The 15,207-nt window shown below is 35.3% G+C and overlaps 1 protein-coding gene across 4 annotated transcripts in view; it reads left to right on the top strand.

Moving 5' to 3' along the window:
- Positions 1-15,207, top strand: part of BABAM2 (BRISC and BRCA1 A complex member 2) — a 546,733-nt gene that overhangs the window by 262,393 nt on the left and 269,133 nt on the right. For all 4 annotated transcript variants that reach the window (XM_074209807.1, XM_074209805.1, XM_074209806.1 and 1 more), the window contains one exon: positions 8,425-8,534. In XM_074209807.1, coding sequence (XP_074065908.1) covers positions 8,425-8,534 — 110 coding nt within the window. The remainder of the gene's footprint in view (positions 1-8,424; positions 8,535-15,207) is intronic.

The raw sequence follows: 15,207 nt of genomic DNA, 5'->3' as shown, positions 1-15,207 counted from the left end.
TGTAATTAATAACTCTCTGCTCTTTGAAGTGGGTGAATGACAATGTGGACAAGTGTCCATCCCAGATGCAAATAAGGTCATTTTTGCCTTGTCTTGAAAATTTTTTTCAAAACTTCATTTTGACACTCAAGTTCCCGTCATTTATAAATTTAAGTGTTAAATTTGTACTTTAGTTTCAAATTACTTTATAAGTCAGAAATAATTCTTTTGAATAACTCCTTTCTCTAACTTTACCGATGATCTTTCAATCACCAAATCTAGTGAACTTTTCTCAATCCTCTTCCATTTCAACTTCTCTTTAGTGTTTGACATAGTTGATCACCCTCTTTTCCTTACTACTCTTCTCTCTAGATTTTCATAACATTACTCTCTCCTGGCTCTGTTCCTACCTATCTGACTACCTTTTCAGTCTCCTTTTCTGAATTTTCATTTAAGTCACATCTGCCAACCATGGGTATTCTCCAATGTTTTCTCTTGGTCCCTCTTTTCTTTTCCCTTCATTTTGTTTCCCTTGATGATCTCATTGGGTCTCATCAATTCAGCTATCATCCAGCTCTCAAATGATTCTCAAATCTACTTATCCATCCTCACCTTAAGTCTGCCATCTATAACTTCCTATTGGATATTTCAAACTAGATGTTTCAAAGACATCTTAAACTCATAATGTTCAAAGCTGAATTTCTTATCTTTCTTCCCAAACCCTGATGTCTTTCTAACATCCTTAATACTGTTGAGGATACTATCATCATACTAGTTACCAACTTTATAGGTGTTATCCTTGACCTTTCTTTCATGCCCATATCTGATCAGTTGTTAAATTATCTTGATTCTAATATTTCTCCCATGCTTCCTCTTCTACCTCTGACACTTAACAATCTAGTGTAGACCCCTCATTGTCTCAGGCTTGCTCCTCTACAAAAATCTTCTAGTTAGTTTCCCTACCCCAAGTCCCTCCCTCAGTCCATCTTCCACTTTGCTTTTGAAGTGAAGTGATCTTCCTAAATTACAAGTTTGATCTTGTTGTTCTTCCTTCTGTCCCACTCAGTAAATTCCAGTGACTCTGTCACCTCCAGGATCAAATATAAAATTCTCAGTTTGACTTTTAAATCCCTCTATAATTTGAATTCTTCCTTCCTCTTCTGAATTCTTATTCTTTCTCCTCTCCATTTTCCTTATACCTGTCACCTCCCCAACTTACTCTTTAATCCACAGACATGTATTCCAGTGTCAGAAACAGAATTTAAATCTAGCTATCTTGACACCAAACCCAGTGCTTTTTCTGTCAGAAGACACTATATCTTTTTTTTAATGTTTTTACTGACTTATTTAAATATCAACAGCTTCATACCCATCCCTTTTATTGCCTAGTCGCTTTTAATATTCTAAAAAAAAATCCTTTACTCTTCCAGGTTTGGGTATCCAGTGATCAGCTAAATGGTGGTGCTTAGCAAAACTTCAAGTTAGAATGGACCATGAAAAACAAAGAACATAGAATATCTCAATCTTGCAGATGCACAAGAAGTGCACTTAGTCAGAATGTCAAATCCATTTTTTTTCCTCTTTTGCTGTGAGAGAAAGTGAGGTTGGGATATGGACAGATTAAACTTTGCAAAGATTTCAGAGAAAACTCACTTCTGTTGTTTTAGATACAGAAAAGAGAGAAAACTTGGTTTAGCCATGGAAAAAGCCATGGAAAAGTAACACATTGCAGTCATTTATATGAATGGCTTTCTATTTTGAACTAATTACTATGTATAAAAAGACTGTATGATATATTCAACAAAATCTAATTATTAAATGCCTCTTTTAGGCCAGGCATCATGCTAAATGCTGGAAATACAAAAGCAACCCAAAATAATCTTTACCCTCAGGAAGCTAACATTGAGAAAATTGAGGAGTGGGGTAACAACATTTAAAACTTAAATATATACAAAATAAGTAAATATAAGATATATGCAGAGTATTTTTGGCATTAGGAAAGAGCAATGCTAGGACTAGGAAAGCTTAATGTAATATATTGTGGCATATGGACATGACCTATGAAAGTATTAAACTAAAAGATGACCTTTTCTGAATCATTGACCCCTTTGGCAGTTTAGTGAAGGCTATGAACTCCATCTCATAATAATGCTTTTAAATAATGGAAGAAAATGCCAAATTTCATCTGAACTGTAAGTGAAAATAACCGTTTTCTTCCCCATCCAAATTTAAAACCTTTCCTCCCCTTCCCCCCCATCTCAGTCTAACTATGGACCTATTGGAGATCCATAGACTCTATCTTAAGGATTCTGTGAGTAAAGGTGGGGGAAAACATTCCAGGTATAGAAGACAAGTCTATGCAAGGGCACAAGTCAGGTGACTGAATGTCCTGAAAAAGGAACAGCAAGTACTCCAATTTGAAGGGATCCATTCTTAGGAGCTCTCTGATAAAACTCATCAGCTAAGGACTCTAACTAAACTTTTGAGAGACAGAACCCACAGAGGGACCCAGTGAGGCAGTTCTCCTACTCAAGGTAACCTGGAAAAGAGCAGAAAGGCTCTGTTCCCCGGGGTCCTAGGGGCGGCCAGCTGGAGGGGAAGAACTTCAGCCTCCCGGAGGCAGCCCCAGGGCGCTGGGAGCAGAGGCTCACAGCAGCGGGGGAGTGTCCTGCGCTACACCCCGGGGAGCACCGGGCACAAAGTGGGGGAACAGTGAGGGACCTCTGCCAGGGCGAGCATGTGGAGCCCAGCCCTCTGGGCACACAGGGAGCAGCTTGGTCTTTAGGCAGCCTAGACCCAGAAACAGAAGCAGGCAGAGCCAGTAAGCAGGAGCCCCCAGGGCATGAGCCCATTGAACTGAGGGAGGGGAGTGAAGAGAAACTGCAAGCTGGGTCCTCTGCCCCTGGAACAGGACTCTGACCACATTCAGATCCTGATCCCAGTCTAGCCCCCCCCCCCCATAGAACAGCAGCCCCCCCCCCCCACTTCAGCCCCGTGGCAGAGAGAGGTGCTTATGGTCATTCACAGACCAGGAGGGAGGACAGAGCCTCAGCCCCCCAGAAGCTCAGGAAGTGCCCCAAAAACAGTCCCAGACTGGGAAAATGAGCAAGCAGAGAAACAAAAGGAAGACTATTGAGAAATATTTTGCAAATGAGCCCAAGAAGGATCAAAATACTCAGTCTGAAGATGAGGAAGCACAAGCTCCTGCATCTAAAGACTCCAAGAAAAACAGAAATTGGGCTCAGGCTATGACAGAGCTCAAAAAAGACTTTGAAAATCAAATGAGGGAGTTGGAGAAAAACTGGGAAAAGAAAGGAGAGAGATGCAGGAAAAACATGAAAATGAAGTCAGCATCTTAGTCAAGGAAATCCAAAAAAATGCTGAAGAAAATAGCATGCTAAAAACCAGCTTAGGTCAAATGGACAAAACAGTTCAAAAAGTTATTGAGGAGAAGAATGCTTTAAAAAGCAAAATTGTCCAGATGGAAAAAGAGATAAGAAAACTCTTGAGGAGAACAAATCCTTCAGACAAAGAATAGAATTCAGGGAGATTGATGAATTTACCAGAAATCAGGAATCAGTACTTCAAAACAAAAAAAATGAAAAATTACAAGAAAATGTGAAACATCTCATTGAAAAAAACAACTGATATGGAAAACAGACTTAGTAAAGATAATTTAAAAATTATTGGAATACCTGAAAGTCATGATCAGGAAAAGAGCCTTGACATCATTTTCAAAGAATTACTACAGGAAAATTGCCCTGATATTCTAGAAGCAGAGGGCAAAATAGAAATGGAGAGAATCCACCGATCCCCCAGAGAAAGAGATCCCAAAAAAACCAACCCCTAGGAATATTATAGCCAAGTTCCAGAACTCCCAAGTCAAAGAGAAAATATTACAAGCAGCCAGAAGGACACAGTTCAAATATCGTGGAGCTGCAGTCAGGATCACACAGGACTTACCGGAAGGCAAAAGAGCTTAGAATGCAGCCAAGAATGAACTACCCAGCAAGGCTGAATGTCCTCTTCCAGGGAAAAAGATGGACTTTCAGTGAACCAGGGGAATTTCAAAGGTTCCTTTTGGAATGGCCAGAGCTGAACAGAAGGTTTGATCTTCAGATACAGGACTCAGGTGAAGCATGGAGATTGGAGGACAAGGGGGAAATATGAGGGACTTAAGGAGGATGAACTGCATGTATTCCTGCACAGAAAAATGACATTAATAATACTCATATGAACCTTCTCAGTTAATAGAGCAGGTAGAGAGAGCTTTTATAGTTGAAGCACAGTAGAAAGCTGAATTCGAAGATAAAATATGGTGTAAAAATGGAGTCAATAGAAAAAAAGGGAAATGGAAGGGGAGAAAGAAAAAGGAGAGGGGGAATAGTCCAAGATATTTCACATAAGATTTTTTTTATTACAATGAGCTATTGCAATGATATGGAAGGGGGGAGGCAAGGGGGAATGAGGGAACCTTTGCTCTCATCAGAGATGGCTAGGAGAGGAAACAGCAAATATACTCAATGGGGTATATGCATCTGGAGTAAGAAGGAGGGGGGAGCAGGGGGAAGGGGTGGGGATGTGAATAAAGGAGGAGAGGATGGACCATGGGGGGAGACTGGTCAGATATAACACATTTTCTTTTTACTTCTTGCAAGGGGCTGCGATTGGATGGCCTGCCCAGGACCATGGGGCCAGGTGGATTCTGGGCCTAAGGGGTGGTATGGGGGCTCAGGGCTTCTTGGCCCCAGGACCAGGGATCTGTATGCTGAGCCAGTCAACGACCCTACAGCAGAGTCAGAGTGAAAGGAGAGAGAAAATAGAGTACATGGTAGTGGAGAAATAAGAAAGGAGGGAGTTGCGATCAGCAATGGCAATAGTGGAAAAATATGGAAGTAACTTTTGTGATGGACGTATCATAAAGAATGAGATCCACCCATGACAGAGTTGTTGGTGTTGGAACAAAGACTCAAGCACATTTTTTCTTATTATTATTTGGGGGAGGGTGCAGGGCAAGTGGGGCTGGGTGGCCTGCCTGAGGCCACATAGCAGGGTGGTCTTTGGGTGTCTGGGGCCGGATTTGGACCCAGGTGCTCCTGGCTCAAGGACCAATGCTCTGTCTGCCACCCAGCCACCCCTACTATTATTACTATTTTATTTTATTTTGGGTCCTTTTTTCTTTTTTCTTTTTTTTGGTTTTTGCAGGGCAGTGGGGATTGCATGTCACATGGCTGGGTGATTATTGGGTTTACAAGGCTGGATATGGACTTGGGTGCTCGTAGCTCCAGGGCTGGTGCTTCATCCATTGTGCCACCTGGCCATACCTACATTTATTACTATTATTTTTTTATTTTAATTTTTTTCTCTCCCCTTTACTTTTTTTCGCCCAAGCAAATCTATCTATATTCATGGGGGAGGAGGGGTATTTTGTTTACTTGTAAACAAGAATATTTTATTAATATAAAAAAACATTTGTACAAAATGAGAATAAAAAAATTTTAAAAAAATCTAAAAAAAAAAAGATAGCCCATTCCACTTTTGAATAGCATTTAGCATTAGGAAGTTTTTCCTGGTAGCTGGTTTAAATTTACCTCTTTTGGTTTTTACCAGTGCTCCTAGTTCTATCCCCTAGAGGCAAATAAAACAAGTTTAACCTCTCTTTAAGTACTTAAGCACAGTTATTTGGGTATTTTTTTCTTCAGACTAAAAATTTCCAATTTTATCAACTGATCCTCAAATGATAAAGATTCTAGATCCTTCATCCAGATTGCCCTCCCATGCATACTCTTCAATCCTTATTGGGTGTCCCTTTTAAACTGATGCCAAGAACTAAACCCAGTCCTCCAGATTAAATCTGACCAAGGAAGAATACAGTGAAATATAACATGTCCCTATTCCTGGAAACTATGCCTCTCTTAATGCAACCCAAAATTGCATATGATATTTTTTGACTGTCACTTCACACTGCTGACCAATATTGAATTTTCAGTTCACTAAAATTCTTAAATGTGTTTCAGAACATCTACTATATTGTTTCCCCAATCTTATGCTGGGGAATTTTACTTTTTGTAGCCAAATGAAAGACTCGACGCTTATTTCTTTTGAATTTAATCCTATTAGAGCCAGTCCAGTGCTGTAGCCTGTCAAGGTCTTTTTTGTTTCTATCATTTGATATGCTGGCTATCCCTCACAGTTTATTGATGAGCATACAATCTATAACTTTATCTAAATCATTGGGGGTTTTTTAAGTATAAGAGGAGATAACCAAAGCAGGTCTCTGTGACATCCCACTAAAAAGCTTCTTCCAGGACTACATTGTACCATTAATAACTAGTTGTTGAGTATATCTATTCAACTAGTTCTGAATCCATATAATTGGACTATTCTGTAGTCCATATATTTCTATCTTCTCCAACAGCTAGTATGAGGTACTTCAATAAAAGCTTTGCTAAAATATAGGTGAATTATGCTTATTCCATTTCCTTCATCTCCTAGTTATTAAGCTCTCATTCTGGATAGTTATTAGTCTAACAGTATAAAATGTAAGGATCAAATGAAACAATGCTTGGTTAAAAAAAGACATTTTACACAATGACTGACACATAATGGACCTATTTAAATGCTTATTCTCTTCCCTTTCCTTCCTTAGTAAGTGTATATGTCATAAAGGGAAAAGGTCTTAAAATGCCAAACTAAGGAGTTTGTATAATTTTCTTCTATAGGCAGTAAGAACTTCAGTGGTTCTTGAATCAGGGAATTGTATAAGCAATCCTTTATTTTAACAATATCATGGTGATAGGTCTATTTCATTTGATTACAGCCACTCTTCTCTATATACAACCTTGTTTCATGTAGTTTTCTGCTTAAAAAATAAAATATAAGGAACATTTGTATTAGCCATGGAGATATAGAGGAAGTGCTCAGCCTAGGAAGAAGTATTGTAAAAGAAAATCATTATCAAAGAGGAAGGAATTGCTTGTTTACAAATCAGTGAATAAATAAGTATTAGGAAAAATGGGGTAAATTAAAGAGAATGAAGTGTCAAAGAGCTCAGTAAATTTGAGTTTTGGAAAGGACAAGGAGAGCCATTCAGTCATAGAATTAAAAGAAATTTTAGGGGTAATCTAATTAACCTTCTATCTCCTAAATTTAATAAATGAGGAAAATGAAGTTCCAGAAGTTAATTGACTTCTCTCCAATCAGAAAACAAACAAGTAGGGAGGCTAGATGGCACAGTGGATAAAGCACCAGCCCTGGAGTCAGGAGTACCTGGGTTCAAATCCGGTCTCAGACACTTAATAATTACCTAGCTGTGTGGCCTTGGGCAAGCCACTTAACCCCATTTGCCTTGCAAAAACCTAAAAAATAAAGAAAACAAACCAGTAGCAGAGCTAATAGTTGAGCACAATCTCTTGACTCCTGCCCTACCAAACCAGGCTACAGTAGAATTAAATGCAGCACAGTTAAAGACTGAAAAAAAAGCACTGAATTTTACTACCACCTATTGAGACCTTGTAATGATTATTTTGAGTACTGAATGAGGAGAAAAATTTAAGTTTACAAGATTGTGGGAAAATTGGTATGAACAATTATAATTGGTTACCATTGACCAGTTATTTGAGAAATTCAACTTTGTACAAGAAGTAGCAAGATGTTAAATGAAATTGATTATTTTGCCTGTTTTGGAAAGCAGAAACATAAGTAAGTAACAGGTAGAGAGGGAAAGGAGACAGGAAAGAAGCCAAGATTTAGGAAGGGGGACCATATTGCTTTGTAGGATAAAATACACACTCCTTAACCTGGTCCTTGAGGATTTCTATAATCAGGATTCTTTTCACAACCTTCTCTAACTGCCTTATTCTCTCAGTATCCTTTATGTTCCAGCAAAAAGGCTACTTTGTATTGCAAACATTTATTCAGCACCTGTTCTGTGCTAGGCATTGTACTAAGCTCTGAGAATACCAAGAAAGTCCAGAGATAGTCCCTGCCCTTAAGGAGCTCCCTGTCTAATAGATTAACAAGCAAACAACTGTGTAAAATCATGATAGGTTCCAGATAAACTAATGAATAGAGGGAAAATAATTGGATTAAGAGAATCAAGAAAGGCTTTCTATAAATGGTACAATTTTAGCAGGTATTTGAAGGAAGAAATAAGGGAAGTCTGAACCAGAGTAAGTACTGAGGGTATTCCAGTTTTAAGAACAGCTAGTGAAAATGCTTGGAATTGTGCTTAACTCTAATAGATCCAAATATTCTTGAACACAAGCATTTTTCATATGTATGTCTCCATTGCATGGAAAGAAAGAAAGTCATGTCATGGTCTTATCTTATTATAATGATTTAAGATTATCAGTAATTTGATATTATTTTTATAATGTCTTTTTATACTATTTATTTAGAGTAATAGGGGCAACTACCAAAGACTATTCTATTTTTTTATTTAAGGATGCAAATGAAGATCCTGGAGAAGATGTGGCTCTTCTTTCAGTCAGTTTTGAAGACACCGAAGCTACTCAAGTGTTCCCAAAACTATACCTGTCACCACGCATTGAACAGTAAGTATTAGTGCATTTGACTGTTGCCTCCTTTTTGTTGTTATTCTGAAGGTAGCATTATTGAACTCTGCTTGTATTGATTTAAATAAAGTATTTGAATTATGCTTTCTCTATAATTGATTGTTTTTTGCTTGAAAATGAAATGAATTGGGAGTTTGAAGATGGGAGAAATAGAATTCAAATTGTAATTGGATAATTTGAGTCCAGGAATAATTCCTTTAGTTGGATAATTTGAGATGGGCTCAAATTACAGAAATTACAGTACTATCTTAATATTATGCTGGGAAGCCAGGTGGAACAATGAAAAAATTACTGAATCTGGAGTCAGGAAACCCAGTGTGCATTAGTGTCCCATTTTCCCACATTCCCCCCAATATTTATCATTTTTCTTTTTTATTATGTTAACCAGTCTGATAAGTATGAGGTGATTCCTCACAGTTGATTTGATTGACAGTTCTCTCCATTTCTGTTCTCAAGAGCAATGTGCAGTGGATCTATGACTAGATAGAATGCTTCTCTTAAGATTGCATTGTGCTTTTGCTTTCATATTCATATTTCATATTTGCTTACATATTGACATATGTAATAGTCACAAAAATGCCCTGATCTTTTCAGACAAAATATAATCGCACAATACTTCCTGAAGCTTGTATGTGTGGAGTAAACTTTTTGAAGCCAATTGTGAGTCTTCATATTTATTCTGGTTGGATTTCATCTTCTTAGATTCAACCCAGCGCCCTAGCCTTTCTAGAACTTTTTGGACCTTGATTATGTCATACAACATAGTCTTTTTTTTTGCTTTATTTTATCTTCTGCATATTTGATAACTATGTTTTTAGGTTATTGATAAAAATGTACTATTGTACAAGATCATGAACAGATTCTTGAAGCATTCCTTTATTTTACTTAGACACATTAATGGTTACCCTTTGGTTTGGTGGTTCAATAATTTACAAATATATCTAAAATACTACTACCTTATCTGTGTCTCAGCATTTTAATAAGAATGACATGAGAAATTTTATTAAATGGCTTTCTGATATTTAGATAAACAAGAACAACCTTATTTCATTTTTCTAAAAAGAAAATGAGATTTGTCTAGCATGGCTTGTTTTTGATGAAGTTATGGTTGCTTTTGGTTATCACTGCTTGCCATTTTCAATTTTCTTAAGGTTCAACATGCCTTCTTTTGAAAATTGCAATATTAACATATTTTGGAGTACCATGGCTCTTCATCTATTCTCTAAATACTTCATTGATTTTTTACATTGCAGCAGTAATCCCAATTAACAGTAATTTTTGACTTGAGCATGTCTTCTGGGTCTGGTAATTGGAACTTTGTTCTCTTATTTTTCTCATGTAAACTTTTCAAGTAGGGATTATTTCATTCATTATAGTACCTATTATATAATAAGCCCTTATTAAAAGTTCATTGATTGATTCTTTTCTAAAGATTGTTCAACTTGACAGGAAAAAAAGAATAGAAAAGAGTTTCGTAGTTCTACTAGCTCTCTGTCATCTTATCTACCCTAGTACCATCCCTTACCTGATTCTTTTCTCTTCCCTAGAACGTATTTTTTTTTAATTGTATCATATTCCTAGTTCATATTCTTTTATTTGTAATTCTTAGCATTTCTTGTCAATCTCAGTGGAGATTTCAATTTTGGACTTTATATTGGAAATATTCTTTTTTTAAACAAGATTTCTATTGATATTTTCTATTTCTTATATATCATGATAGCATCCCTTATATCCCTCCAACTTCCCCTCTTGGAGAAACCATGCCTTATGATAAGTAGCATTTTTTTAGGTGACAAATAGTATTTGTTTTGTCAGAAAAATTGATTAATACATGTGCGATGTAGAATATTTGTGGACCTCCCACTTCCAGAAAGGGGTAGGTTTGGAGTATTTTCTTGTCTCTTATTATTCAATTCTATTTCTTCTTTATAATGTCTTCCTATGTATGTTTATGTGCATGTATGTCTCACTGTTCTTTGCACTTACATTGTAATGGTCATTGTATAAGTTATTTTCTTGACTCTCCTTATATCATCCACATTAATTCATCTAGATCTTTCCATGCAACTCTATTCATCACACGTAATCATTTCTTACAGTACAGTACTTTTCCATTACATTCATGTATCACAAGTTTGTTTAACCAAAACCCAGTTTTTGAGTGGCTAATTTGTTTCCAATTCTCAGATATCATAGAAAAGTGCTGTTATAATATTTTGGAATATATGGGGACTTAATTTTTATTGATGACTTCTTTGGACTAAATCCAACAGTAGAATTTCTAATTCAAAATCTATGAATAGTTTAGTCACTTATTTTTTTGCATATTTCAAAATTGCTTTCCAAAACATTTGGATCATTTCACAGCTTCAACAATATTGTTTTAGTATAGCTATATTTCCACAAACTCTAAAATATTGATTATTACCATTTTGTGGTAATTATTGCCCACTTGTAGGATGTGAGATGAAACTGCCAGGTTGTTTCAATTTGTATTTCTCTTATTAGTGTTTAGATACTTTTTTTCATGTGGTTATAAATGCTCTGCAATTCTCCTTTTGAGGAGTTTGTTTATATTCATTGACCATTTACATAGCCTTGAGAGCTATATGATTCTAATTTTCTTAAAGAATGCTTTTTAATATTAAGGTAATATGTCTACTAAGAACGTATTATGGAGTGTGGTATAAAATGATCTGATACTAATTTGATCTAAATCTAATTTCTGTCAGATTGCTCTCTAATTTCACCAGCAGTTTTTATTCATTAGGGAGTTTTGCCTTAACTAACTCATGTTTTTTCCATGATCAAATATTGTCTTTTTGAGTTCTATGGTTTCTGAATCTCCCTAATCTAATCAGTTTAATTGATTTATTGCTCTATTCTTTAATCAAAAACAGGTCATTTTGATGAGTAATGCTTTATAATATAGTGTAAGACCTGAAAGTGTTATAACAAATTTGTCTTTATTTCTTTTAATCCTTTCCATTGATTTTCTTGGTGTTCTGTTTTTGTCTAAATGAATTTTGTCATGAAGTCTTATAAAGTGTTCCCATGTTAATTTTATTGGAATAGAATTAAAAGTGTATATTAATTTTTCTAGCATTGTTATTTTTATTATATTAGGATGACCTAGTCATGAACACCAGTTTTTCCTCCAACTATTTAGGTTGTTCTTTATTTCTTTGAGGAATGCTTCCTAATTAGATCTATACAAGTCGTTTGGGGCTTTGAGAGGTTGAATTCCAGATATTTTGTGCATTTTGTAATTATTTGGAATGAGATTTTTTCCACTCATTAATGATATTAGTCCAGTTCTCTCTAGTTTCAAAATAATTCTGGTGATGTCCTTTTTTTCCTCAGTTTTTGAGAATAATTTGTAAAGTATTGGTACTCATTCTTCTTTAAAAGTTTATCGGGGGCAGCTAGGTGGTGCAGTGGAGAGAGCACCAGCCCTAGAGTCAGGAGGACCTGAATTCAAATCTGGCCTCAAACACTAATAATTACTTAGCTGTGTGACCTTGGACAAATCATTTAATCCCATTGCCTTTTCAAAAAAAAAGTTTATCAGAATTCTACCATGAATCCATCAGGACCAGAAAAATTTTCCCTTGCTAGTGTTTTTATAACTGGATTTATTTCCTCTTCTAAGATTGGATTGTCTAAGATCTCTATCTAGTCTTCTGAAAGTTTGGGTATTTCACATATATTTATGTATGAATTCCTCTATTTCTTATGCATTTTCAGTTTTGTTCACACATAACTGTGCATAATATGTTTTGGTTATTCTTTTTAATCTGGTTTTGCTATGATTTCACCTTGATTATCTACTATTTTTATTTAATTTTTCTGTTTCTATTTTATGTAAGCATTTTTCGATTTTATTTGTCTTTTCAAAAAATTAGGTTTTAATTTTTTTGATAATTCCTATTTTTTATTCCAACTTATCTTTTTCTCCTTTAATTTTTAACATTTCCTCTTATTATTACTTTAGGTTTATTTATTTTCTCATATTTTAAAATGCACATTAAATTTATTAATCTACTTTTCAATTTTAATGTCACTGTATGACTTTATAATTTTTCTTGACACGGAAATGGGTTTAAGTGACTTGCCTAAGGTCACACAGCTTTCTAATTATAAAGTGTCTGAATCCGGATTTAAACTCAGGTACTCCTGTCTCCAGGACTGGTGCTCTATAACATCTAGCTACCCCCTATAATATAATTTTTAATGAAGATATGGCTGGGCATTTAAGGACTGCTTTAAAATTTTTGATATTTATTTGTTATTTTATCATTTTATTTTTCACACTTGCTATTATTTCTATGATTTGTTCTTTCATCTACTCATTATTTAGGATTTCGTTGTTAAGTCTCCATTGGGATTTTTATTTTTTGTTTGTTGTCTCAGACCAATTTCTACTTATTGTCTCATGCTCTGTTAAAAGGATATATATTGATAATTTCTGTCTCTTTCATTTGTTTGCAATATCTCTATAGCCTCGTATGTGGTTAGTTTTTTGTAAAAGATCCCTATGTTGCAATGAATTACTTGTATATGTATGTAATCGTTTATGTGTATTTTTGTGTGTGTGTGTATGTATGTATATGTATATTCACATATTTTACCTCTTGATTATATTTGTGGAAAGATAGAGGGATAAATGGAGTATTGGGGTAGGTTTTGATATGTCTTGGATTCCTGAATTCTGCTTCCAGTTGTGTGGAAAATGGTAGTGGATGCTTAGTGAACTCTACATCCATAAATATCAGTTCATGGTTTGGTGTAGTTTTTTGTTTGTTAGGTTTTTTTAGCCTTCTTTGGATTCTGAGTGTCCTAGAACATGGAGGAAGCTGAAATTGCTTTATATTTGGCAAATAATTTCTATTTTGGAAAGGTTTGAAAGGTCTTGGGGATTAAAGAAAATTTTTGTCTAGTACTCATCTTGTAACATGATACAGAAGTGTAAAATCTGCTTTCCCTAAATTCCACTTACTATCCTAGTTCTATTTGCCATGGAAAATGAATGTGATTATTTTTATATGACTTGAAAAACCAGAAGAAAACTAACATGTGCTTTATAAGTCACCATTTTCTCTATGGTAATAACAGCAGAAATAATAATTGTAGCTTATATTTATTTTAAGATTTACAAAGCTGTGAGCTATGTATATATCATCCCATTTTGTGAAAGACATCAATAAACTTTAGAGCACAGAAGGACAAATTGTTGGAGATCAAAGGTCATTCTGTTTAAAACTCCATCAATGGAACTGGGAATATCTTAAAAGTAGAGATGGCTAACTAGGATGAGTACTAAACTTTCTTTAGCAGCCCAATGAAGCTTATTTACATCTCAGAATAATTTTCTTAAATTGAAATTGATTCTAATTTTCAATTAGAAGTTAGTGAAAATAAAGAAGCAAGTTTTCCTTTCAAAATTCATAGACCTTCATAAAATCTATCCGTAGATTGTATATGTCTTTTGCAAGTCAGGTTAAGATCTCCTTTCGTAGCTTAAGTATTTAAAGGATTGAACAGGTGATTTTCAGATGAAGAAATTAAAACTATATATAGTCATATGAATAACTGATCTAAATAAATATTGGTTAGAGAAATGGAAATTGAAATATTTCTAAGGTACTACCTCATACTTATAAGATTGGTCAATATAACAAAAAAGGAAAAATGATCTATGTAGAAGGGATATGGGAAAACTGGGACACTTAATTCATTGTTGATAGAGTTGTGAACTGATCCAACCTTTCTGCAGAATAATTTGGCATTCTGATCAAAGGGCTATAAAACTGTGTATATGGAGACTTCCAGGGCAGAGCCAAGGTGGTGGCGTGAAGCTAACATACTCTCAGAATTTTTCTCTGCCAAAGACAGGACTGGGTTGGGAACAAACCACTGTTAAGTCAGAACCTGGACATAAAGGAGGGGAAAAACCTCTGCACAGGCAAGGCCTAGACTGCATAGGCAGCATCCTGGCCAACAAAGAGCCAGGGATCAGATCGCAGCCCCAGCAAAAAAAAAAAAAACAAAACCTTGGATCTATGCTCCCTACCCCAGGAGCAGAATTAAAACAACAAAGATGTACAAAAAAAAGCTAGAAAACTACAGACAAAGATGACAGCAGTGCCATGTCTGAAGAAGAAAGCAGTGAAAAATATCACTCAAAGAGGGAAGTATCAAAACAGTCTATAAATTGGATTAAACTACTTAAAGAACTTATATACAAAGAGCTTAAAAAAGAATTTAAAAACTAAAGAAGAGAAGAAGAAAAATGGAAAAAAGAAAATCATGCAAGAAAATAATGAAAAACTGACCAAAGAAATCAACTCTGTTAAAAGTAAAAATAACCAACCAGAACGGAAACACAGAAGCTAATTGAAGAAAATAAAACCCGGAAAATGAGAATTGAACAAATAGAAACCAATGAATCTACAAGAGTGCAAAATTTTGTCAAACAAAATAAAAAGGCTGAAAAAAATTGAAGAAAATGTGAAGTACCTTTTAGGGAAAACGAATGACCTGGAAAACAGATCTAAGAGAGACAATCTACAAATCATCGGACTATTAGAAAGATTGGACCAAAAGAAGAACCTGGAAAACATCATCCAGGAAATTATAAGAGAAAAGTTTC

The sequence above is a fragment of the Macrotis lagotis genome, chromosome 1, assembly GCF_037893015.1.
Source record: "Macrotis lagotis isolate mMagLag1 chromosome 1, bilby.v1.9.chrom.fasta, whole genome shotgun sequence".
NCBI lineage: Eukaryota > Metazoa > Chordata > Mammalia > Peramelemorphia > Peramelidae > Macrotis > Macrotis lagotis.
The sequence above is the reverse complement of the archived record's forward strand: the minus strand, read 5'-3'. Positions and strand labels throughout refer to the sequence as shown.